At 41.0% G+C, this 27,019-nt stretch overlaps 1 protein-coding gene across 2 annotated transcripts in view; it reads left to right on the top strand.

Moving 5' to 3' along the window:
• The window catches only part of LOC122787281 (hippocampus abundant transcript 1 protein-like), an 880,512-nt gene that overhangs the window by 756,069 nt on the left and 97,424 nt on the right, over window positions 1-27,019 (top strand). For both annotated transcript variants that reach the window (XM_044053901.1, XM_044053902.1), the window contains exon 10: window positions 758-855. In XM_044053901.1, the coding sequence (XP_043909836.1) occupies window positions 758-855 (98 nt within the window). The remainder of the gene's footprint in view (window positions 1-757; window positions 856-27,019) is intronic.

A 27,019-nucleotide genomic window follows, 5' to 3' on the forward strand; every position in this document is an offset into this window, starting at 1 on the left:
ATTGTGCCCATTAACAGCTTGTGGTTAGGGAAGTTGCCCCCTTCACCACATCCAAACTATGATGCTGCTTTTTCCACCTTGTTGCTGAAGTTGGGAAGTTTTGTGAAATACGTAGTAATCTAATCAGGAAACTACAGTTAGTTGTTAGCCTGGCCAGAAAGTCCAAGAAGTCTATGCATTTGAGGTTGTGAAGACAGTGGTTTGGTACAGTGGTTTTCACAGGAGTGGCATGGCATACCTTGATGCCATGATACTGAACTTTGCACTCAAAACATTAGTGTACTCATAAAGTTTGGAAGCCTTCTGTTGCAGTTTGCCAAGGGTGATCACAGTAGCAAACACTGCAGATTCTGCAGCCCAGCAGAAGAGTAGCTGGGAATGTGTGCCCTTCCAGACGCTTCTCTCCATGCAGTAAAATAACCACTGCACTGTTTAGTCAGACAGATAGGCTGGGTTGGCCATGTCATGTTTCTTTCATCCTGGACCCCTCCCCATCTTGACATTGTGTAATGTGATTGTGTTACATCCAGGCATATCATACCTATCATTTTGGTCAGCCTGTGAATTTATGTGGCCTCGGTATGATTTCTAGGCATACAACACAAGTTTTTAGAAAGGTGACCTTTGACTTCATATTTAGTAATGACGATACTGTCTGGAATGTTCACTTATTTGCAGTATGAACAAGTTTTGAAAAGAAGATGCTTATTTACTTATATTGATTGTTTAAAATTTTTTCTTTAAATATTTTTCACAGGATGATGTGGGCTGCAGGAGCTGTGGCAGCTATGTCAAGCATCACCTTCCCAGCAATTAGTGCCATTGTTTCCAGGAATGCAGATCCTGATCAACAAGGTAGGGTCCCTCTGTCCAGAGTTATTGCACTTTGCTTGCCATATAATTTGTGCTATAACTGGACTAAAAAGATGGAATTTTCTGTGAGTGTTCAACATAAGCTTCTCCTATGTGTTCAGTGATTTGCAAATAGGGATAGTTGGATGGCAGCTGTTTTGCATTATTGTGGTTTCCTTCTCTGTAGCAAGTCTGCATATGGATTGATGCTTGCAGCACAGTTATTTCACAATTCTTTGACATCTTTCCACATTCTTTTTTTTTTTTTGCCTAAGTGGGGAAGCCAAGAGTATTCAAGTTTCCCAGCCCTCTGTGTGCTAACCAAGTAGTGGTACTTAAATTTCATAGCCTTGGTGGTCTTAGCTACATAGTGTCTTTCAAGATCTTTTGTCAGGAGGCTGTACACTCAATAGGCAGTACTCATCAAATATCAGACCTTCATGTGATATATTTTTTCAGCATGTTGGTTGGCATGGAACATTGTATAGCAGTAATGTTTGCTAATGTCATCTTTAGTTGATCTTACCTCTTGAAAACATATCAATTGCTATATTTACTATTCTCAAATTGTTTTCAGGTCATTTTTGCAAATTATCATTCATTCATTAGATATTTTTCATGCTTTTGTTTTGTTTGAGAGTAAATAATTGTTCTGTTTCAGTTGTTGAGTTTTTTAAAATTGTGTAATAAAATCACTGTACAGAATAGCAAATGTTTCTGTCAGACAAGCTGCTCTTAAGGATTATCATTTGGAGCGTTATTTTAGGAATGACAGAGGTAATATATAATTTTGATATGTTACCTAAAATTAGAAGATTTAAGACCTTTAAATGAGGTATCTGTTACTGAATTTCACTTTGCTGAAACAAATACAGTACGCAGACACACACATTCGTCAGTTGTACATCATAATGAGCAATGTTCCTCATTTTCAGTCCTGTAAATTCTATGTTCTATGCTGTTCCACCTTGAAGGGGTTGACTGATTTATTGTAAAGATTTTTCTTTAACAAATATCCATAGTAAACATTATTGAGTCATATTCATGCAGCTGAAAAAAGAGAAACTGCACCAAACTTGCACAACCACAACGTTTATTAGCAAAGAAATAAAGGTAAAATAACATTAGCGCTTTCACAACTGCTCCTGTCGCTTCGTCAAACTAAACATCTATTCATCCAGTTTGTATCACATCAGCTATCAGCTGATACTCAGAATAGGAATCAGATGTTTCGATTATATAATTAAGACAAACTAATACTATAAATAAAAAGTGCAATAGTAGAATATGTATAAAAAAGTTATCTAAAAGCAGTCCATAGATGTGCATTAATAGAAGTATATATGAGAAGCATCTCTAAAATACATATGTAGAAAAACGTATATACAAATTATATATATATATATATATATATATATATATATATATATATATATATATAAAATATATATATATATATATATATATATATATATATATATATATAAAATCTATGTATATATATATATATATATATATTGCATAAAAACATATATGCAGGGAGAACTCGCATTGAAAACATCTCTCTAAAACATACTACTGTATAAAAGTGACCTCATAAAAAAGTTCATAAAAAACATATTTGAGCATAAAAAACTTCATAAAAGGCTCATAAAAATACATATTAAAGCATAGAGAGGCACATAAGAAGTATGTAAAAATATATATATATATATATATATATATATATATGTATGAAAAAATGCATATTATGCATATATAAATAGCTGTAAAAATACTTAACGCCTAAGTCGGCGAGGCTTCAAAAAAGGTTTTAAAGATGTTATACTTTTAAGACCAGGATATCTCTCGGCATTCAATGAGAGGATCCATTTTTGTTCAATGCTTTCAGTTAAATTTTCTCTGTTACCCCCTCTTACACTAAGGTGGACAACTTGAATAACAAAAAACTTAAAATAATGTGTGCAATCTGTTTCCTTGATATGTGTAGCCAGGGCATTATTGTCTTTACAGTTGTTAATGTCCCTAATGTGTTGAAAGATCCTGTCCTTGAATATTCTATTAGTTTTACCTACATAGAATACAAAACATTTCTGACAGAAAGAAAAATAAACACATTCATTGTTCTACAATCAGCATAGCCATGACTTGTGATTGTAAATTGTCACATTGTAAATTGTCACACGGGGTGTGTGAAAGTACTATTTCTATAGAGATGTTGGCATGCAGAACATCGTCTGCATGGAAAGGTGCCAGTCCGCATGGACCGGATAGGTCTGTTTATGTCAATCTTGTTACAAAGATGGTGTTTCAAAGACTTATTTCTAAATGAAAAGGATGGAATGTTTCCTATCTTGTCCATGAGTCCTGCCATCTCATGTAGTATATGCCATTGCCTTTTAATGATGGAAGCATACTTCCCAACCGTCCCGAATTTCTCGGTTTTTACTGGGTTTTGGGGTCTAAGTAATGGGGTGCCACGATTCCAGAGTGGCACCCTTAATTTCCGATTTTCTAGGCTTTTTTTAAAATTTTTTTATTTTTCGTATTTTTGATAATGACGTCATCGCGTGGAGGCGTGCGCTCTGGCATCAGCTATGTGAGTAGCCTGCCAGCCTGTCGGATTTCAGCTCAGCTGATGAGTAAGGAGGCTGGTGCTGGGCCACTACTGCTAGACTGCTAGGCTTGCCTAGTGCTGCTGCTACTGCTGTCATGTCAATCTGCAACACTAAAGTCACTAAGTCAGTCACCATTCATCAAGCTTCATACACACTGACACACATGCACAACAAATGAATTTACTCACACACCAACAAACACACAAATAAAGTCAGCACCAATCATCATCAACATTCTTTCAGTCAAATAAGTACATTATATCGTACATCATCACGCACACACACATACAAAACACGTACAGTATGGTACTACACCCCTAGCCCCCGTCTCGTCCCCTAGACTAAATCGATTATTATTATTATTATTTATATGCTGCCTGCATTAAGCTGCATCCAATTAGCACCATCAATCAAGATGAATGACCTCTCAGTCGGTTCTCATTCTATTTCTCAATGATCACGAGTAGTTCAAGGCAACGTAAAAGAAAATATTTTTTTTTGCATATTATTTTATTTAATTTTATATTACGAGTAACGAACAAGAGAGAGAGAGAGACTGCAGTCTGTCTCACACAGTTACAGTTGCATATCCCGTACTTTTTCTTTACATAGTGTAATGGGGTAAAAAGTCTGTTAAAGACTGAGTGTAAAACAAAGGGATCATAACTGTTTCCCTTCTTTCTGTCTTATTGTTTTTGTGCCTGAGTCAGCCTGACCTTTTAGAGATTTATATTTGCTGGTGCCTGGTGGATATAACATGAGAAATGTTGAGAATCAAGAGCAGTGGTAAGTCTGCAATAATTTAAGCTCAGACTCAGCCTCAGACACGTTACACATGTTATCCAGCAACATGTATCAAACGTATTTTTGCAGCAGTCTTTTAAATATCGTGGCATTCTACTGACGACTCATTTCTACTGTCAAGTCATTTGAGATTAGAGGCACATCTGAATGCATAATTTTGTGCTTAGACAGTAAGCAGTGTATTTTATTGTATGTCTGCTATGTTCCAGCTAGAAATCGTGCTCACTCTCTCTTGCTTCAAATTATCAATTATTGCCCAAATTGTGCTCGTCTCAGCATAGATACAGGTCAGCAGCTGACTGACATATGTAGATACGTTTGTGACTGACAGTGACTGAGCAATAAAACACTTGTTTGAAATCCAACATGCGCGCCTAAGTGGGTTGAGCAGCTTAAGGTAGCTTTCTGGTTTTGCAACGGCAGATAAGAATTAAGAAACCATCTATCCAGTTGTAATTTGGTAAAGATTGCACTTGTAAAGTGTGTAAGAACGTAAAATGGAGCAGAAGACTGGCTTTTGAAATGGAAATGCCAACATTGCTCTGTGACTGCAAGTAATTAGTTCTTAATTTGCTTTTTTTTATTGAAACTTTGAAACCGCAGTATGCATTTGCATTTGTGTACTTGTTCTTAACTTGCTTTTCTTTCTTTCACGTAAAACCATCACAGCTGACTTCTAAACAAACAAATCACTTGGACTGACTTAAAAAAAATTCATTTTTTAATAATAAAATCTCCAGGTTTAGCGCTTTCATCTACAACACTTCAGAAGAAGAGGTCTACTTCAGAAGAAGTTGTAGATGAAAGCGCTAAACCTGGAGATTTTATTATTAAACACTGAATTTTTTTTAAGTCGGTCCAAGTGATTCGTTTGTTTAGAAGTGAGCTTTGGTGGTTTTACAGTGATAGATTTTGTTTTTTACATTATTTAGTTGGCATTCACTGTTCCTGGTGTTGTTTTTGCTTTTCTTTCTTTAAGTGTGCTACTGTGCTTTCTTACTGAAGAGCATGATCATCCTTTTAAAACATCTGTGTAAGCATTTCTAAGCAACGATTCTACATTTTATTGTTTTACCTGGCATTTCTATTCCCTGCAACTATGCTTCGCCCATCTGTACCAATATGTCGGCTTCACATTCTTTTCACCCTGAAGGTATGGGGGTTGAGTACTTAGTTCTTAATTTGCTTTTCTTATTGAAACGGCAGTCTGCATTTGCATTTAAGTGTGCTTGTTCTTAATTTGCTTTTCTTTCTTTAATTGTGCTTTCTTATTGAAGGTATGAGGGGATGTGCATTATTGAAGGTGGGGGTGTTTGTGCTTTCTTATTGAAGGTAGGGACGATTGTGTGTGTGTTCTTAATTTGCTTTTCCTATTGAAACAGCAGTCTGCATTTAAGTGTGCTTGTTCTTAATTGCTTAAGTGTGCTTTCTTGTAGAAGGTGGGAGTATTTGTACTTTCTAATTGAAGGTAGATGTGCGTGCTTTCTTATTGAAGGTAGGTGTGTGTGTGTGCTTTCTTATTGAAGGTAGGGGTGTGCGCCTTTTTATTGAAGGTAAGGGACTGTTCCTCTTAAAATTTGTGTCTTTCTGGTAAATCAGTGAGACGAGAGACCTGAATTCACTAAATAATTATATCCATTTAAGTTTCAGTCTTCCTATCTTTCTTGAAAGGCATGTTAAAATGTTTTGTATTCTAGCAACTTTTCTGAGGTCATACAAGCAATGTTTAAATTGTGCTCCTTGTTTTGGGTCATTGCCCCCCTCCCAAAAAATGTTGGCTTTTTCCAGATTTCTTGTGCTGCATAGTTCTTCAGGGGAGAGACGTTTAGTGCTGCTTATGCCAAGTAGTCTGTTTGTTTGTTGTTAGTAGCACAACAGGTAGACCGTAGAATGCTTGCTTTTGATGCTGAAGACTGTGGGATTTCTGATATTATACTGTGTTTTACTATTAAAGGGGGTGGATGTTGCAGTCCTGAGAATAACCTCTTTCGCTGAGATACCTAGTAAATTTGAACTTGTTATCCATTTGCCGTCCTTGGTTGTCTGTTCAGTTTGCATTTGAAATTTGGTATCCCACAATTCCACTGAAGTGGGTGGGGTTACAAAATGATGTATGCAAATTATATGTTAATCAGCGTACAGATTTGTACCTATTTTTCATGGGCCTTTGTCCAGATATTTGATGTTTCCAGGTTGAGAGGTATGGATGGAAGTATATTCATTCACATCACTTAAATACTGCAAAACTACTCTAAACCTGTTACTTATCGAAGTTGAATCATGTTGGTCATCATTCTGTGTGGCATCCATCATGATCATGATCCATGTCAAGTAGTGGATTATCCTGTACATCCAAGATTCGTAGGAAATGATCATTAGTAGCTCTTGTAGATCTCTCCACTAGCATTCAGGTACCTCAATTTTTGAAACATTATAGGGACCTTGAAAACAAGATGTATAAGTGCAAAATATTACAGTGACAACGCCTGCATTTGCAGGCATCTCTTGAACATAAGATTATTCCTCGAGGATTGAGAATTTTAAATATGCCTAGCTATGGAGAGACCTATCCCGTGCTACTTCGTAAATGGCAGCAACTGAATCTACAATTTAGTTCTAAATATGTAGAACTACTGATTGACTTCTTTTTACTTATGGAAGATGAGCTTAAAGCTGATATCATCATGCTGGAAAAGAAAATTTCCAACAGTTTTTCGCCTGATATTTCATTGGTAAGATGGATCAGCTGCAAGGAAAATATCACCTCCTATGAAAGAAGACTCCAGCAAACTAAATTAAAGAAGTTGCAGCGAGATAAACATGATTTTGAAAACAACAATGTCTTTTCCTGGCCCAGGGAACGAATAAGGTCTGTAGTTCAAAAGAACTTTAACCATCATGATACCCAATCAGCTACCACGTCTGGCAGCTCTGATGCTACGTCCATTTTACGGAAGTTGGGTATAGAACAAACTACAATAGTGGCGTCTTCTGATAACACCGCTACAGGACTTAAAATTAATAATAAACATGAACAACGAAATAAGCGCCTAAACGAAGCTGGCAATAATGCATATTCCTTAAATAATGTACTAGTGACTCCACAAGTTCGACATTGAGAAGAAAATAGTTCGACCAACAGTGTTTTTTTAGATTTGAACGCCAAGGGAGATTTCACATTGAGAAATCTATTACCTTTCAAAGCACGATCAAGGAGCATAACGTGACAAGGGAAGATACAGAAACAACAAAGTTTGGAACCTACAGCACAACAGCTGAAGAGAAGGCGGACTTGAATACAGGTTTGGTTGTAAATATCTCTTCAATAATTTTAAGTAAATAACAAATTAGACTACTGAATAAAGACTTATCTTTTATCCCTGCCAAATGGGCCGACCCCGTTAAAATGTTTAAGGACCTTAGTCTCCTTGGCAGGAGTTTATCCTTAAAAATATGTTTTCTGACAAAGAGGGACATAATAATGTTGATATTTTACGATATAATAAACCAAGTACTTTTGTCCCAGGTATTCACCCGGGAATGCATTTTTTTATTAATGTTTGTGAAACTAGTTTTAGACAATTGCAAGTAGAAAAGACGCAAAATAGTTTTCATAACATGTCTAGTTGTGAGAGCATTGCTTTCCGTGAATTGAAAAACATGCACTCCATCGAAATTAAACAAGCAGATAAGGGTGGAGGCATAGTAATACTAGATAAGATGTTATATCTGAGACAGATGAGAATTCTACTACAAGACACTGATACCTATCAGTGTTTTACTAAACTTGTAAATGCAGTGATAGAAAAGTATCTTTTTTGATTTTTGATTTGTTGATGACAAACTTAATAGATGAACATTTATTTAAGTATTTCAACACCAGCAACCCAGTTGTCCCAAGAATCTATGGTCTCCCGAAAATACATAAAAACATTGAAGTGCCACTTATGAGATCAACAGTCTCAGGTGCGGGGTGGTGTACTGAATCACTCTCCATTTCTGTGGCGGTAACCTCCACACAATATTAGATGGATGCCATACTATTCTGAGACACACAAAAATGTTCCTAGAAAGGCTACATAATAGAATAATGACATTTGAGAGTGAATATATTTTTGTTACCATGGATATCAAATCACTATTTACATAAATACCAAATACATGGGGCATTAACATGATCAGGGACTTTCTTACTATGAACAGATGTTATGAAAATGTTAAGATTCAACTTATTTGCAGTCTATTAGAGATTATTTTAGAAAATAATGTATTTGTGTTTGAAAATGAGTTTTATCTTCAGAAGGTTGGCGTGGCTATGGGCACTGCTTGTGCTAATAGCTACGCCAACGTGGCTTTTGTGTGTTGGGAACAGCTCTCTCTCTATTGTCAGATGTTAATCCCTTCATTGGAAACATTTTATGGTACGTCCGATTTGTGGACGACATCTTTATGTTGTGGAGGGATACTATAAGTGAATTAACTGATTTTGTGAACTATTTGCATACTACTACTGATTTTTTAAGATTTACCTATTAACACTCCGCAACTGAGATTAATTCTCTGGATGTGATAGTTAGGAAATCTGAACTGAATAAGCTTAGCAGTAGTATATATAGGAAACCTAGGAGGAGAAATACCCTGCTGCACAGAACTAGTATGCACCCGAGACATATTGCGTAAAATGTCCTGAAGGGACAAGTATAAAAAGTTTTAAGATTACATAATGAAGACGATGAAGCAAGAGTAGCACTTGGAAATGTAAAGCTAGATTTTCTAGATAGAGGTTACTTGAGGGAAGAGATTGAGACCACTATACTTGAGGCCTGGACACAAAGGGACAACAGGTGTAAACCATATTTGATGGATGCCACACAGAATGATGACCAACATGATTCAGCTTTGATAAATAACAGGTTTAGAGTAGTTTTTCAGCATTCAGATGATGTGAATGAATATACTTCCATCATTAAAAGACATTGGCATATACTACATGAGGTGCCAGGACTCATGGACAGGATAGGTAACATTCCATCCTTTTCATTTAGAAATAAGTCTTTGAAACACCATCTTTGTAACAAGATTGACATAAATAGACCTATCCGGTCCATGTGGACTGGCACCTTTCCATGCAGATGGTGTTCTGCATGCCAACATCTCTATAGAAATAGTAATTTCACACGCCCTGTGCGGCTATTTACAATCACAAGTCATGGCTATGCTGATTGTAGAACAATGACTGTTGTTTATTTTTTTTCTGTCAGAAATGTTTTGTATTCTATGTAGGTAAAACTAATAGAATGTTCTAGGACAGGATCCTTGAACACATTAGGGACATGAACAACTGTAAAGACAATAATGCCCTGGCTACACATATCAAGGAAACAGATTGCACACATTATTTTAAGTTTCTTGTTATTCAAGTTGTTCACCTTAGTGTAAAAGGGGGTGACATAGAAAATTTAACTGAAAGCATTGAACAAAAATGGATCCTCTCATTGAATGCCAAGAGATATCCTGGTCTTAATAGTACAACATCTTTAAAACCTTTTTTGAAGTCTCACCGTCTTAGGCATTAAGTATTTTTACAGCTATTTATATATGCATAATATGCATTTTCTCATACATATAGATAGTTTTTTTTATATACTTATGTGCCTCTCTATGCTGTAATATGTACTTTTATGAGCCTTATATGATATGAGCCTTTTATGAAGTTTTTTATGCTCTAATATTTTTTTTTATGAACTTTTTTATGAGGTCACTTTTATATAGTAGTATGTTTTAGAGAGATTTTTTTCAATGTGAGTTCTCCCTGCATATATGTTTTTATACAATATATTCTTTCTTTATATATATATATATATATATATATATATATATATATATATATATATATATATATATATATATATATTGTATATAAGTTTTTCTACATATGTATTTTAGAGATGCTTCTCATGTATACTTCTGTTAATGCACATCTATGGACTGCTTTTAGATAACTTTTTTATACATATTCTACTATAGCACTTTTTACTTACAGTATTAGTTTGTCTTAATTATATAATTGAAACATCTGATTCCTATTCTGTGTATCAGCTGATAGCTGACGTGATATAAACTGGATGGATAGATGTTTAGTTTGTCTGATGAAGCGACAGGAGCAGTCGTGAAAGCGCTAACGTTATTTTACCTTTTATTTCTTTGCTAATAAATGTTGTGGTTGTGCAAGTTTGATGCAGTTTCTCTTTTTTCAGTTGGTCTTGTTGTTCTGTACCTCTCTGCACCCTGAGCCATTTATTTTATTTTTTATTTTCATATTCATGCATCACCCCAACTGGAATAAATATGAAATAGTTAATACTTTGCTTTGAGCTCCCTAACTAAATTTGCTAGTTAGTTTTTCACATTTTGGACGTTAGTGCCACATTAAGAGAGATTGTGTTACACATTTTGGGGATGGAAGCTAGGGCTCACAAACAAATGTACACCATAAAAGTGGACGGAGAGTGCTCCTTCAAATTGGAAAGAAAGTCTTTCCTCACACGTCCACTTAATCACGAAACGTTGGATCTGAACTTTGAGATTGTACTATTTAGGGGTAGATTAATAAAATAACATTAAGTTAAGAAGTTACCCCTCGCCCCCTTTCATGGCTGCATATCAGATATTACTGAAATTCAGCAACTGTTACTGCCTGTTAAATTTAAGAAAACCTGCTTTCAGGCAAACAGGTTTCTTGGAACTAAACTGCTGAAAAAGGCAGTTTTTCTGAGAGGTTTGAAAAAATAACCTAAGAAGAATAACGAAGAAGGTGAAGAAGAAACAAAATGCAAAGTATCCTTATCTTATGGCTCTACAAAAAGCAGTCCTTGACTGGGGATACTGATTTCCATAAGGGAGAAGGATCCCTTCAGTCTCCACTCGACGACATCTCCTTCGGAGATATCTTTGAAATCCTGAAATGAAAGAGTGGATGGTCTTCCCAAACTCCTCCTTCTGAGGAATTGATGTTTATGGAGGCATTCGGGATGGGCCCATCTACCTTCTGGGTCACCCCACCAGAGGATAAGGGTATAGTTCTAGTCTCCCGCCATGCTTGGGAGGTGCCAGACACCATAGATCCTATCCCCAAACACACCAAGTTTCTCAGTCCTCCAGTGGACTGACGTCATTGGAGCATGGTATTCCAGTGGATGCTGTTATAGTGTTAGTGGCCACCAAGAAGGAGCTAGCAGAACAGAGCTCCTCTGTCCACCCCCCAAACAAGGAGTCTCGGGTGCTGGATAGATCCGGGAAGAGCATTCACGCCTCAGCAACCTTAGTGCTGATAGTGCTTAACTACTTGGCACACTTCACTTGTCTTCAGAAGGACTTGGTCAAGGAATTCACCAAGTATCTCTCAGAGTGGATGTCAGAGGACGACCTCACCAAGGTGTCTCCCCAACTGCCAACTCTTGCTTCACTGTCCAATTCTTTGATGAGGTTGATTTCCAGTGCTGCGGAAGGGACCTGTCGAGCAGCTGGGTCAGGCATAGCCCTTAGGAGACGCACCTTGTTGCAGCACTTTGCGGGTTTGCTGAACCATTTATAGCATCTTTCACCAATGCTGCCTTCGATGGGTCTTCCTTATTTGGACCATTGGTTAAGGAAACACTCATCTGCATTGAGCAAGAGAGAAAACACTTTCTGCTATTGGTATCAAGTTTTCTTTTCCTTTTTTCAAGGAACCAGTGTAGCGGGAAGAAAATGTGGTTCAGAAAATCTCAGAGTTCTTTCCCGAACACGAATTAAGATTCCTCTTCCAGAGGCAAAGGGCGAGGATTTAATAACAGACATCGCCCTAGGGGTAGAGGGGTTCTGCAAAATCAGGGCTTCAGTTGGGGTGGGGAGAGGCATTTTGAAGGAAAATTGGTCAAAGGTCCTGTGGTCCCCAACAGTGACCAAACTCTGACAAGTACTGTCAGTGCTTCTGAATCACTGCCTGGCTGTCCTACTCAGGAGGCAGTCAGGGGCAGACTTTTGTTGCACCCAGACACGTGGACAAAACTGACAAATGATTCCTGGATACTAAACATAATTTCCAGAGACTACTACACCCCCCCCCCCACACACCTTCTGGAAAGAATCTTCCCCATGCTCCCCCCAGTCAGAGGGGAGCAGGCCTTATAAGAAGTTCAAAAACTTCTAGAAAAAAGTCGTCCAACAGGTCCCAACCAAATAAATATGTGGAACTTATTTATGCTTCTCTTGGTGCCAAAAGACAGGGGACCTAAGGCCCATATTGGACCTGAGCAAACTTAATTTATATGTCATGAAGTCAGAGTTCTGCATGGTGACAGTTCAATCCATTTTGCCATTGCTGCACCAGGGTGATTGGATGCGTTCAGTAGATCTCCAGGATGTGTACTATCATGTAAAGATTGATAGATGTTGCAGGAGATATCCGTGCTTCCGGCTGGGAGCCAATCATTACTATTTCAGAGCAGTACCCTTCAGACACACCACAGCCCCCCAGATGTTTACCAAATGTATGTCACTATTGGCAGCTCACCTGAGACTGCAAGGATTCCAGGTGTTTCTGTATTTAGATGATTGGCTGCTGACAGTGCCATCGAGGCACTGACTGATTCTTTCCACCCAGTACATGTTACATGTTTTTAGGCATTTGGGAATAACAAAAATGGCGAAGTCAAAATGACACCCCTGTGCAGACGATAGAGTTTGTAGGGATGCAACTGAACAAACTCAGTCAAATAGCATGCTTGCTTTCACACCGTGTCATCCTGAGGCAACAAGTTCAAGTCCTACTGGATACGCCCACACCCCCAACAAGGTATGTTCTACGAGCTCTAGGTTCCATGTTAACTGCTATACTCCTAGTTCCATTGGCAGGATTCTTCATGAGAGTAGTTCAGTGGACAGTGGGGGGGTTCAGTGGTCTCTCCTGCATCATCCTTTACACACTCCCATCAAGTTGACCTCTGTATGCTGGCATCATCTCCAATGATGGCTTCTGTCAGATGACCTGTATCTCAGCAGACTTTTTTCCCTTCCACCCATCTGTAGCCACAGTGACCACAGATGTTTCCTTGTTGGGGTGGGGAGAGGCATTTTGAAGGAAAATTGGTCAAAGGCATGTGGTACCCAACAGTGACCAAATTGCACAGAAATGCTGTATAGATGAGAGCAGTCCTTCTGATATTGCAAGCCTTCCAAGACTGGCTGCTTGCCTCTAGTAACAATAGCAATTCATTCAGACAACATGTCAGTAGTCTGGTATATCAACAAACAGGGGTGAACCTAGTCTTATCCTTTATGCAGAGTGGCCATGAGAGTGTAGGAATGGGCAATTTCTTCAAACTGCTTTCTTATTGCAACTCACATTCATGGAGATACCAATGTTCTAGCATTCAGGCTCAGCAGATTTATTCTGACTCCACACAAGGGATCCCCAAATCTGTCAGTAGTGAATCAAATCCTCTGGCAGTGGGGTCAACCTTGCTGCGACCTCTTTGCATCTCCCCTGAATGCCAAATGCAGCATGTACTTCGCTCTGATCCCCCCAAAGGGGGAGTCACCAAGGGATACTCTGTATCATGATTGGTCTCCAGGACTCCTATATGCCTATCCCCTGATTCCATTCATTCCAAAGGTTCTTCTGAAAGCCAGCAGGTTAAAGAGAACTCCAATCTTCATTGCCCCTTTCTGGCCTCATCAAATATAGTTCACTGTCCTTCAGTCTCATGCCAAAGATCCACCATGGATATTGGATCCCAGACTGGATCTGATTTCCCACCCATCCAAACTCCATCCCCCAACATCAAGTCCCTAAGACTAACCACTTGGTTTCTCCACCTCCAATGATTTTAAGAAAGTCCATGCTGGCCTCCCTGATACAGGAGATCCTTTTTTGCTTCTCGGAAACTCCCTTCCAAAAAAGTGTACAATAGCAAATGGAAGAGATTTTCATTTTGGGTATTGAAACAGGATATTCATCCCTTTATGGTTCCCATCTCACCTATTATTCTTTTTCTGTGTTCTCTTTTTCAAGACCGAGTCAGTTTTTCTACAGTTAACTTCCAACTGACAGCCATTGCTAATTTTCATTCCACAATTAATTCAGATGTTTTTATGGACTGACTCCCATTTCAGCATCCAGACTGTGTTAAGCCATTATGAAGGGACTTTTTTCTACTCTGACCCCCAATTAAAGATCCTTCCCCTCCTTGGGATCTGACATTGGTCCTGCAAGGTCTTACTTAAACCTTTTGAACTGGCTAGTTCCTGTGACATACAATTTCCATCCTGGAAGATTATTTTTCTTGTGGCCATTACTTCGGCCAAGAGTGTATTATCGGAATTACCACCATATATTACATTTTTCAAAGACAGACTTTCTCTCAGGACAAACCCCTCCTTTTTGCCTAAAGTGGGCATGGAAGCAAACCTAAATCAGTCCATTCATCTTCCAATCTTTTCCCTAATCATTCCAGTAAGGGTAAATATATGCTTCACTTACTCGATGTTCATAGACAGTTGCATTTCTGTCTTCACAGGACAAAGGAACATAGAAAGTCTGAAAAATTATTTGTATCTTTTTCACCTAATAGATTAGGCCAAGCAGTTTCAAAAGTAACCTTGGCTAAATGGATTGCAAATTGTATATCAACAGTTTACTCCTTGAAAAAGGTTCACCGAGAGCTCAATGTCAACTTCTTCTGCGTTCTCCACTAGAAACTCAGTTGATGAAATCTGTGCTGCAGCAACCTGGTCAAAATCACAGACTTTTGTCTCACATTACAAGTTGGATATAGTTTCCAGGAACAGAGCATCCTTCATTTCCGTGGTGCTCAGGCATATCCTTCCATAAGGGCCGCCCAGGAATTCAGTAGCTGGGAACTCTGACCCTGTCGTGAGGAATAGTGAAGTGGACAACATCAGATTTAGGAGTTAAGCACTTACCATAACTTGGTGTTTGTGCTGTCCAATTTCATTATTCCTCACATCCTCCCCCCCAACCTTCCCCCTTCCAGAAAAGTCTAGAGATGCCTGGAGGAACTAGAGCTCTGTAACCTTTATAGTCTGAGCCCCAGCCTGGGATGAGATTGATCTGTATATACATATGTTTTTGTATAGTGTTTATTTTTTCCTTTCATGCTTTGGGTTAAACTCGATCTGAAGAGTTAGGGCTGGTGTAGGGCATTGTGAGAGTGGGAGGAGCTCGAGATTTAAAGCAGCAGTCTTTGGAATGCCCGGATCAGATCCGATATCTGATCCTAAGACCCTGTCGTGAGGAATAATAAAACTGGACAACACAGATACCAAATTATGGTAAGTACCCAACTCCTAAATTCGTATTTACCCTCTTTCCAGGAAGTTTTTATGCCTCCCTGTTTCTTCATATTTTCAGTTCTCTGCTTTGCCCTCTCTACTACCCCAAGGGTATTCACAAAATGCCTAATTTCTGTAATTGCCTTTTGCAGGCTCCAAAGCATTCAGATATATTCCTTATTTAGATGACCTGTTACTTCAAGGACCTTCTCACAGTTGTCTCTGTTACAGGATCTGGAGTTCTCCATATCTCCCCTTCAAAGTCTGGGTTTCACTATCAACTTCCAAAAGTCTGTCTTGACTCCTTCTGAGGATTGTATCTGCATTGCAGTATTCAGACAGTGGCAGTGTTGGCCTGCCTTCCACCTGCAAAAGTTCTGGCCCTGACAGCTTTATTTTAATCTCTTCTTCCTGTTTCTGCTGTTCCATAAGAGAGTGTCTTTGAGCCCTGGGATTCATGGCCTGTTCTATTCCAGTGCTCCCTGTTTGCCGGACTGCACATGCAGAAGTTTCAGTGGTACCTCAAGTCAGTTTGGCGTCAGCATACACCCTGGATTTCACAGTTCCTCTCCTTCTCTGTCTGAAGTAGGAACTTGAGTGGTAGATTCAGTAACTTACCCTCAACCCAGGCCTGTCTTTTCACCCTCTGGTTCCTTCTCAAGAACTGTTCATCACTGCTTCAGACATGGAGTGGGGGGCTTTCTGTGGTCACTTGAGAGTTCAAGGTCTTTGCCACCCTTCAAAAGTCAGATCATATTAATATCAGAGTAATGAGAGCCCTCATTCTGGCTCTTCAGGCTTTTTACCCCATGCCGTCTTCAGTCCCTCTGAATGTTGACATGGACGACACCACAGTGATGTGTTATGTCAACAAGCAGGGGGAGACCAAGTCTTACCTTTTCTGAAAGTTGTCTCTTCAGGCTTGGGATCTCGCTCTCTATTAGTTAAATCTTCATGTAGTGTATATTCCTTCAGAGACCAATCTAGTGACAGACTTTTGAGCAGGTCCAAAACACAGGCTGACAAATGGATGCTTCACAGAGATGTGTTTCTGCACATAGTCCATCAGTTGGATATTCCTCAGGAAGATCTTTTTCCTTCGCCTCCGAAAAGGGAGCTACTTCTTTTCTGTTACAGAATGCCATACCATCTACACTGAAAGATGAAAACTGTGTTTCTTGGAAGGGGATGTTTCTCTATGTCTTCCTTCCCCTTCCCCTACTTCCAAGAGTCCTGTAGAAAATTCAGCCAGACTCCACAAAAATTTTGATATTAATTATTCTTTCTGGTGCCATGCTCATAACCAGGGCCCTTTTTCATTGGGGTTCCCCTTGGTTCTCTCCTATTTGTGTCAGTTGCCCCAGTCTGGCTTGGCCTGTTCTTCTGGAAAGGTCAATTTGTCAACTATTTCTGCTTGAATCCTCCTTTGGCATCCACTTTGAGGTCAGTTTCTTAAAGGAGTCATTCCATCTTAGGCCTCCCAGGAAGCCTATTCCTCCTCTTTGGGACCTTAATTTTGATTTATAAAAATTGACCTAGTCTCCTTTTGAGCCTGCGGGTTCAGCCTGTCTGCAACATTCTACCTGGAAGATTGTCTTATTGCTTGCTCTTACTTTTGCTCAAAGGGTTTCTGAGCTTCAGGCCCTTATAACCATCCCTTCTTTTCTGCCCCCCCCCACGTGGACAGGATGCCCTTTCGTACTAATCTATTTTTTTATGCCCAAGACGGTTAATGAGTTCTCTTTGAATCAGGCAGTTCAACTCCCTTCTTTTTTTCCTTCTTTTCAGTCTGCTAGTGAGAGGGTCCTGCATATCTTGGATTTGCAGACAACTCTGGTATTAGTTGGATAAAACTAAGGCCATTCATAAGTCTGACCAGCTTTTAGTTTCTTTTCATTCCATGACTTTGGGTTTGGTTGTTTCTAAGCAAACCATCTCCACCTGGATATCTTAAGACCATTTCCTTTTGTTATTCTTTTCTTGGAAAATGTCTATCTGCTTCTGTTACAGCTCACCCCACTAGGGCTGTGGCCTCCTTTGGTGCTTTCTTCAAGGGGTTATTTTATTTATTTATTTATTTTACATTTGTTTACTGGGTAAGTCTGACTTGGAGCAAGCCAGTTTTCAGCAGAGGCCTGGGGAGAAACACTCCAGATGCATATCTTTGTAATGTAAAACAAATAAGTAAATAATTGGTGACCAATTCCATCCTTGAAGCTGCTAATTGGTTATAAATTGGATAAGGTTTCTAGGGCCAGAGCAGGCTTTGCTGGAGCCATTCTGCATGGATTTGTTGAGGGCTCTTCCCAGCCTTCCAACTTCCAGTTCTTTTCTTGACCTTTTGTACTCTCCCTAAGCTGAAGCATACTCCATCAGTGATATAGAAAAGTATAGTACAATTGTGTAAAATCTTACAGTAACCAATTACCTACCCAATTCGGCTTTGTTAAGGGCAGATCTTGCCTCTTGAACCTGGTCAATTTCTTTGAAACAGTCACCAAGGCCATAGACAAAGGGAAGGTAGTCCACACAGCCTACCTTGACCTTGCAAAAGCCTTCGACACAATACCCCACTCGGGCATCATCAATAAGCTCACCAGCTTAAATATCAACCCCTATGTCACAAGATGGGTTGCAAACTGGCTTAGGGATAGAACCCACATGGTCAGAATTGCTGGTGCCATGTCAGACTCTAAACCAGTTGCAAGTGGCGTCCCACAAGACTCAGTCCTGGGACCTCTCTTGTTCTGTATATATTTCTCTGAGGTACAGGCTAACACAGGAAGACTATGGCTGACAAAATTTGCAGATGACTGCAAACTGGGGGCCATAATCGACTCGCCGGCTGACACAAGCATCCTCCAAAAAGGTCTCAGAGACGGATAACTGGTGCCAGAGCCATGGCCTAAAGCTAAATGCCAAAAAGTGCATAGGCATCCCCTTTGGGAAAAGCAAAGTGCCCACACATTACCACATAGGTGGTAATCCATTAAGTACGGAAGAAGTAATTAGGGATTTGGGGACCCAAGTAGATTGCAATCTCTCCTTTGATAATCACATTGCCAAAGTGGTTAGAAAGACATTCTATGTAGCCCACCTTATCACGAAGGGGTTCACATCTAGATCAAGAGAGGTCATTGTGCCCCTCTACTCATCACTCATCAGGCCCATAATTGAATACAATGCCCCATTTGGGATGTACCTTACCCGACACCTGCTACAACTAGAAAGACCCCAAAAGTACCTCACCAAGAGGATCAAGGGACTCAAACAGATGCCCTACGCAGTTAGGCTAAAGAAACTCCAGCTCTACTCAGTTGCTTACCGCCTACTCAGAGGCGATCTGTGCCTGACGTATAAAGCCATGTCCAACCCAAAATTAATGGACATGCTCCACCTCAAGAAATCCAAATCCATCAGAACTTCACGCTCCAGTGACTTAAACCTCAGCACAGAAATAAATAGAACATGCTGAAGGGACAGATTCATATCCCAGAGGCTCTCCTCACTCTGGAACAAAATCCCAATCCATGTCAGACAGAGCCCCTCAATGACCCTCTTCAAGAAGAATCTTGACGTTTGGATGGGAGATCATAAATTTACCCCTGGGATCTCTTCTGTGTCACTGCTAGACAGAGGCACGGTAAACTAACTTTAAATGGGCTATCTTCTGTGACCTACTATACAGAGGCACAGTCAACTAATCTAAGAAGGGTGGTGAAAGCCAAACACACTCTGGCTAGGCTTGTAAATGCCCTAGGGCAGATAGCCTAGTATCAACCTATGAACAGTTAATTTTCTCTTCACTGTTGGCAGTATTCGCTGCCTCTCTCCATCCCCATTTTTTCTTTTGGGCTTTGTTTGATTTACCTCATGGCTGAGGGTCTCCCTTTTAGGTTCATAGGTGTGTACTAGGCTAATGGCCCTGGAGCCTTTACAAGCTTGGCCAATATGATTTTCCTGGCATCGTGCCACCCGACCTTAGTTCCCAGTGCCTTTGTCGAGTAGAGCCACTACAATGATCCCTGGGGTGAAATTTCTATTTCTCATAAACTCATTAAGATTTCTCTTGAAGAGGGCCAGTGAGGTGCTCTGCTTGACATGTATGGGAAGTCTATTCCATCGCATGGGCAATCTCTGGGTCCCTCCAGCCATCTTCATTTTCCTCTTTCTGGATGAACATAGCCTCTTTTGTCCTGTGGAAACTGTTCTCTACGTAGGCACTTCAGTTCTGTGTAACTGCATCAGTACATCACCATTATGCCCTTCTTCCTGAATGGAAAGCATACATGTGATGTTTGGTGCATACATGATCTAAAGGCTTTTGTATACTGGCCAGACGTTGGGCTATCCTTGGCAGATCTCCCCACGGTGAAGAATACAGCAACTGTGAAGAGAAGGACAGCTACTGTTATCGTAAGATTTTTATGCAGCTATACTATGTGAAGTCGTTCAATCTCACCTTCATTCTTCACTGATGGGTTTGGAGCCGATCCATCGGCTCCGACACGGCCGTTAGCAAAGCTCAAGGTTGTCCAGTAGCTCATGATCAAGCCCCTTATCCCATGATGCACTGCTGGAATTACCTCAGATCTAGATTGCTGTGGCATGGATCTCAGTGGTTCCAGTTCGCTTGAGCCTTTTTTGATATAAAAATCACTTTTCGCAAGTTTTTTCAATACTTCTCTTCCATTTATAGATAGATTAGTTATATATTAAGCTCCTGTAGTTGTCTCTTTAGACCTTTTCCCTTGGTGCTTGATTGTTTAGCATAACTGTAGCGGCCTCGTGTTGGGCCTAGTTATTCAGTGTGTGTGTTTTCTTCTATTTCCATAGTTTTGCATCAGTGTATATTTATAAATAGTGCGTGTTATATTTTTCATATTGTAGATAGAGTGCTGTTACATATTAAGTGGAGTTGGCCTCTTTTTCCCAGGCCATTGTTAAAGTGTGCTACATATTTAAAAGTATTATCTTGAGCCTAAGGATATTTGTAACTTATTGGCTGTATTAAACTGTTGGCCCCGTCTTTCTCTGGGCCATTGTTAATGTGTGTTTGTTATTTAGAACTGTTATCGTGAAACTAAGGATAGTTATAACTTTTAGGCTGTATTAGACTGTATAGTCTGTGTATTGCTTATATAGTTGAGCATAGTTCCTTATTAATATGTCTGAGGAAAAAGACAAGCTCCCAAAAGTCTGGATTCAAAAAATGTCCAGACTGCGGGCAAAAGATGTTTCTCACTGATGGGCATGTTCAGTGCGTGTATTGTTTGAGTGCAGTGCACTTGCAGGAGTCCTGCAGCATTTGCCATTCCTTTTCTTCAAGGGTTCTTTTAGAGAGGTAGAGGAAGCTTGTGATTCGAGGTTTGCTGAAGCATCCTTTTGCTGAAGCTTTGACTGACCAGAATGGGGCCAGCAAGTCCTCTAAATCTTCAAAATCGTCAACTGACTCCAAGGTATCTAGAGACTCGAAAAAGGCTAAGAAAGTGAACTTCAGCTCCACAGCCATCAGAGCCGAGTGCCTCTTCATTTCGGAGCCGGCCCACAGTTTTGGAGCTGGTCTCTGAGAGACCTGTATCTCCACTCCTCCAGTCTGCACCTTCGGTGCACTCCTCTAGATCTTCTGTCAGCCACTCGGATTTGGTTGTAGACCGATTGGTGCAGAAGCTTTTACGGGCACCAGGCCTTGCCAAATTGTTGTCAGCTCTGGCCCCGGCGTCGGAAATGAAGACCACTGTCCTGGATTTGACTGCTCCTCCTCCGAGCCGTACCGGATCTTCAGAGCCAGAGGGGGCTGACCTGCTGATCGTGGAGCCTTTGGAGCCGAGACCTACTCCGGTGTCATCTCTTCCATCTACTCTGACGTCATTGGCGCCGACCAGGGACTCTAGGAGCCAACACTCCTATCGGGTCCGGGGAGGATAGTCACATGACTTGCCCCCAAAGACATCCTCGACACCAGGTCTGGCCGCTTCTTTCCCTAAAGTGCCTGTGTCTGCTTCTGCCTCCATCATCCAGGCCAAGCGTAGAGACCCTGAGCCTCAGGTAGCCCCACATTGTGCCGCTTGCTCTTCCAAGACCTCCCCGGAGGCTCCCACTGAGGAGGTCCCCAGGAAGAGATTGTGTAAGAGGAAACACTTGGACTCCCCACAGAAGTCTTTGACATCTGACACTGACTTGGATGAGTCAGAAGGGTCCCCGCGATCCCCCTTTGAGAATATCTCCTTTGTTAAGATACTCGAGATCCTTAGGCAGAGGGGTGATTGGCAGTCCAAAAGCCCTACTGAGGATGAGTCAGTTCTCCTGAAATCTTTCAGTCTCAACCTTTCACCTCTTGTGTGTCTCCACCCTTTAATGAGCTCATACGGCTGGTCTCTCGAAGGGCGTGAGAGTCGCCAGAGTCCATGGAACCTGTCTTTCAGAGGCCTGACAAGTTCATTTCTGCACCCGTAGACTTAAGACTTTTTGTCCAGGGGAGTCCCTGTTGATGCCATGGTGGTGGTGGCGGCCACCAAGAAGGAAATGTCTGAGACTTCCTCATCAATCCATCCTCCTGACAGAGAGTCCAGGATCATGGATCGATATGGGAAATGCATGTTTAGTTCAGCGACTTTTATACTCCGATCCCTGAACTATTTGTCCCACTTCACCAGACTAAGAGATCTCTTTAAGGAGTTGGGAGATACTCTTCAGGGTACTGTAGCTGCAGGGGCTTCTGACAAAGTTGCTGCCCAGCTTGCTACCGTAAATTCCATCGTGAACTCGTCCATGCGACTCATATACGCAGCCGATGGGACGAGTAGGGCAGCGGGTACAGGAATTTCTCTAAGACGATATTCCTGGATGTGCTTGTGTTCCTTCGCAGAGCCCTTTGTCTTCATTTGTCAACACCCATTTTGATGGCTCATCTCTCTTTGGGCCCAAAGTGAAGGAAACTCTCACCAGGTGTGAGCAGGAGGGAAAGACTCTGCTGTCGGAGTCTGTTTTTTCACCTCTACTCGGCCTTACTCCAAAGGCCACCGGGGAGGGAAAATGTGGTTCTGAAAAGCCCAAGAAGCCTTTCAGGACACACGTGGTCAACCCTTCTCTAGGGGCAGAGGAGGGGGTAACAATGGAAGATGCTGCCCTCGTAGCAGAGGGGGTTCGCAACACCAGGGCGACAGAGATCTCTTTTCTGGTCAACCCCATCAGTGCTCCTGAAGGGAGACCCAACTGTCCAGCTCTGGAGACAGTCGGGGGTTGCTTATCTTTGTACCTAGATGCCTGGCAAGACATAAATGACAGCTGAGTACAAAGCATTATTTCCAGAGGGTATTTCATACCGTTCTTCACTCCACCCACGCCCCCAAGGAGAGTCACAGACCTTCCACCCAGTTACAGGGAACAAGCAACTATAGAGGTCCACAAGTTGCTAGAAAAAAAAGAGTCATCCAGCCAGTCCCAGCAGACCAAATAGGATCCGGAACTTACTCAAGATTATTTTTGGTTCCAAAGAAAACAGGGAACTGGAGCCCTGTTTTGGACCTCAGCAGACTCAACCAATTTGTAAAGAAAGAGAAGTTCCAGATGGTCACGCTACAGTCTGTACTTCCCTTTTTAGGGAGAGACAACTGGATGTGCTTGATAGATCTCAAGGATGCGTACTACCACATAAAAATGGCCAAGCCATCCAGAAATCATCTGCATTTCCGGCTGGGAGCCAATCATTATCAATTACCGAGTCCTGCCCTTTGGTCTCACTACAGCCTCCAGAGTGTTCACCAAATGCATGGCAGTGGTCACTGCTTATCTGAGGCCTCTAGGATTCCAGGTGTTTCCGTACCTAGACGATTGGCTCCTTACCTCCACCACCAGGCATCAACTGATTCAGGCAAGGGAATACACTCGGACACTCTGCCATCACTTAGGCATTACAGTCAACTCAGAAAAATCTGCCTTGTCCCCTTTGCAGCATATTGTCTTTATAGGGGCAGAGTTAGACACCTCAACCACCACTCTGACTACCAATAGAGAGGGTTTTTCTTCTTCGCCAACATGTCATTTCATTAGTGTCAAAGGACAGAGCACTAGCAGCAGAAGTCTTAAAAGTATTAGGTTGATGGCTGCAGTGATTTTGGCCATACCATTAGCAAGGATGCATATGCGGATTCTTCAATGGCTGCTGTTCACCCAATGGACCTATCAGGAACTTCCAATGAGTCATATGATTTTGATCACAAATTCTTGCAAGAGAGATTTCCAATGGTGGTTGACGTCTCTTCATGTAACTATAGGGCGTCCCTTTGTTCTACCCCCTGCAGTAGCCATGGTGACCACGGATGCTTCCCTGATAGGGTGGGGGGGGGGGGCATTTTCAGGGAATGACTGCCTAAGGCACATGGACGGATCAAGAGTCACACCTGCATATCAGTGTTCTGGAGATGAGAGCAGTACTTCTGGCATTGCAGTACTTTCAGGACTCTCTTCCTCTAGGAGCGATTGCAATTCAGACAGACAATATGTCGGTAGTCTGGTACTTGAACAGGCAAGGTGGGACCAAGTCTTACCCCCTTTGCCGAGAAGCCTTCAGAGTTTGGCAGTGGGCTGTCTCCTCCCTGTGCTTTCTGTTGGCAATGCACATCCCAGGGAGATCCAACGTGATAGACAAAACTGAGCAGGGCAATAGTGTTGCCACATGAGTGGTCCCTCAAATAAGGGATTGCAGACAGGATTTTCCGCAAATGGAGCCAGCCTTGCTGTGATCTTTGTGCCAGTCACGTCAACACGAAATGCAGAAGCTACTTTGCCCTGATTCCCCCTCAGGGAGAACCCCCGAGAGACGCAACCGTACACGATTAGCTCCCGGGTCTCCTCTATGCATTCCCTCCAATCCCTCTAATACCCAGATTTCTGCAGAAAGCAATGTTGCTGGGGAGGACTATCATTCTTATAGCCCTTCATTGGTCTCGGCATATTTGGTTCCCATTTCTTCATTATCATCTCTTGGAGGATCCATGGATTCTGGACCCAGTTCCAGACCTTTTGACACATCCGTTGGGGGACCTCCATCCTTCCTTGCAGTCACTGAAGCTGACAGCTTGGCTGCTCCAGTTCCCCTCATAGCCAGGCTTCATGATCTTTCTGATGAGACAAGACAGACCTCTTGTCGTACCAGAAGACTATATCTTAGTAAGTGGAAGAAATTTTCCATATGGGCTTCTAAGCAGAACATTGATCCTTATCAAGCCCCGTTGATGTCCATTTTAGAATTCTTCACTATGATTTTTAATAAAGGAGCAGCAGCTGCTACAGTTTGGGTCCAGTTGGCAGCTATATCCAACTTTCATCTCGGGGTGGACGGGCTAAACATAATGTCCCACAAGTTGTCCAAGGCTTTTCTCAAAGGAACCTTCCACATGAGGCCTCCATTGAAAACTCCTTATTCTCCTTGGAATCCAAACTTTATGCTGTCTCGCATAATTCTTCCCCCATTTGAACCAGCATCATCTTGTGATCTCAAATTTGTATTATGGAAAACTATATTTCTGGTGGCTATTACTTCTGCCCGCAGAGTGTCAGAACTTCAAGCCTTATCTATCAGCCCTCCTTATTTGATATTTCATGCTAACAGAGTATCTCTTAGGACAAACCCCTCTTTTTTATCCAAGTTTGTTCGGAATCCAATATCAACCAAGTCATTGAGTTGCCAGTCTTCTTCCCTAACCATTCCAACAAATTAGAGTACATGCTGCACAAACTTGATGTTCACAGACAGCTCAGATATTATTTGGACAGAACAAAAGATGTTAGAAAATCAGACCAGCTCTTTGTGTCTTTCTCTGAAACCAGGAAAGGTAGACCAGTGGCTAAAACAACACTTTATAAATGGCTATCTGATTGTATTACCTTTGTTTATTCAGCTGCTAATATGCCATTACTATACAAGATTGAAGCTCATTCTACCAGAGCAGTTTCTACGTCTTCTGCATTTCAAGCCAAATTGCCCCTTGATAACATTTATGCTGCAGCCACTTGGTCTAAACCTCATACATTTATCACTCATTGCAAAGTTGATAAGGCCTCCAGGGACAGGGCTTCTTTTGGGTCTATGGTCCTGAAGAATGTACTGCCGTGACCATCCTGAGATTGAGGGTGCTAGGGACGCTACTCATCAGTGAAGAATGAACGGCGAGATTGAACAACTTCACATTAAGAAGTTATGTTCTCACCATAAAGTTCCATGTGAGTTGTTCCATCTTGCCTTCATTCTTGTGGCCCTCCCTCCATCCCCCACCTGGCTGATAGTTGACCTAGAGCCTGTTCTTATCCTGGTTATTCAATCTTTCTTTTCTCTTGGGGAGAGTAGTTCTCTTACAGAGATATGGTACATGCAGCAAACAAGATCTGAGGTAATTCCAGCAGTGCATCATGGGATAAGGGGCTTAGTCTCGAGGTACTGGAAAACCTTGAGCTTTGCTAACGGCCGTGTTGGAGCCGATGGATTGGCTCCGAACCCATCAATGAAGAATGAAGGCGAGATGGAACAACTCACATGGAACGTTATGGTGAGTACATAACTTCTTATTCTACATGCTTTGGTTTTACTTCTGAAATCCCAGATTCTGAAGTGGAAAAACATTCAAGATAAATATATATTTCAAAGTATTCAAAACTGATCAAATTCTCTGAATTGCAACACAGAGTTAGACTGTTCGGGAGTGTTATATACCATTTTCCAGGACCTGCCAAGAAAGCTGTGGAAAAAATTATAATATTTTTATTATGTTGCTTTTGTTTACCGGGTTTAATTTTCAGCAGAGGCCCAGGGAGATGTTTCAAGGTATTGCAAACATTTTTAAACAGACGTTCAGTAGTATACATTGTATGTTAACATTTACACATACATTTGCTAATCAGTTAACATTCATATGAAGTAAAAGAAGCTATTACAATATAAAAGGTACTTCTGCATTTAGTAGGTGTTGATCATCGAGCATTTGAAAAGGTCTATTAGTAGATTTATTAAATAGATAAATCTTGTGTTTAGAAACTCAAAGAAATGGAAGTGAGGGAGGGAATTCAGTAGGGTAGAAAATATCAATATTGTAGTTAAGAGGTGTGGGGTGTTGAGCACGTTCAGAGACAATTATACCTGGCTATTGTGAGGTTTATCTTGGAAGTGTATAGGCTGGAAGATGATAGTAAAAATTTAAGGTATTGGTGAAGACTAGTTGTTGGGCATACGATTCTGAGTGGTGAGAAATGTTTAACAATATGGCAGGCTGAAAATGACAGTGACATTTATTCTAGAGATATAAGGAGCAAATCCATTGATTTGAAAGGTGATGTGTAGTTGTGTTTTGAATGAGTTTGCATTGTGAATGGATTTCAGTGGTAGTGATATGTTCCATAGTTGAGCTAGAGAGTCA

Source organism: Protopterus annectens, chromosome 13.part0 (assembly GCF_019279795.1).
Source record: "Protopterus annectens isolate FY-2018-M chromosome 13.part0, PAN1.0, whole genome shotgun sequence".
NCBI lineage: Eukaryota > Metazoa > Chordata > Ceratodontiformes > Protopteridae > Protopterus > Protopterus annectens.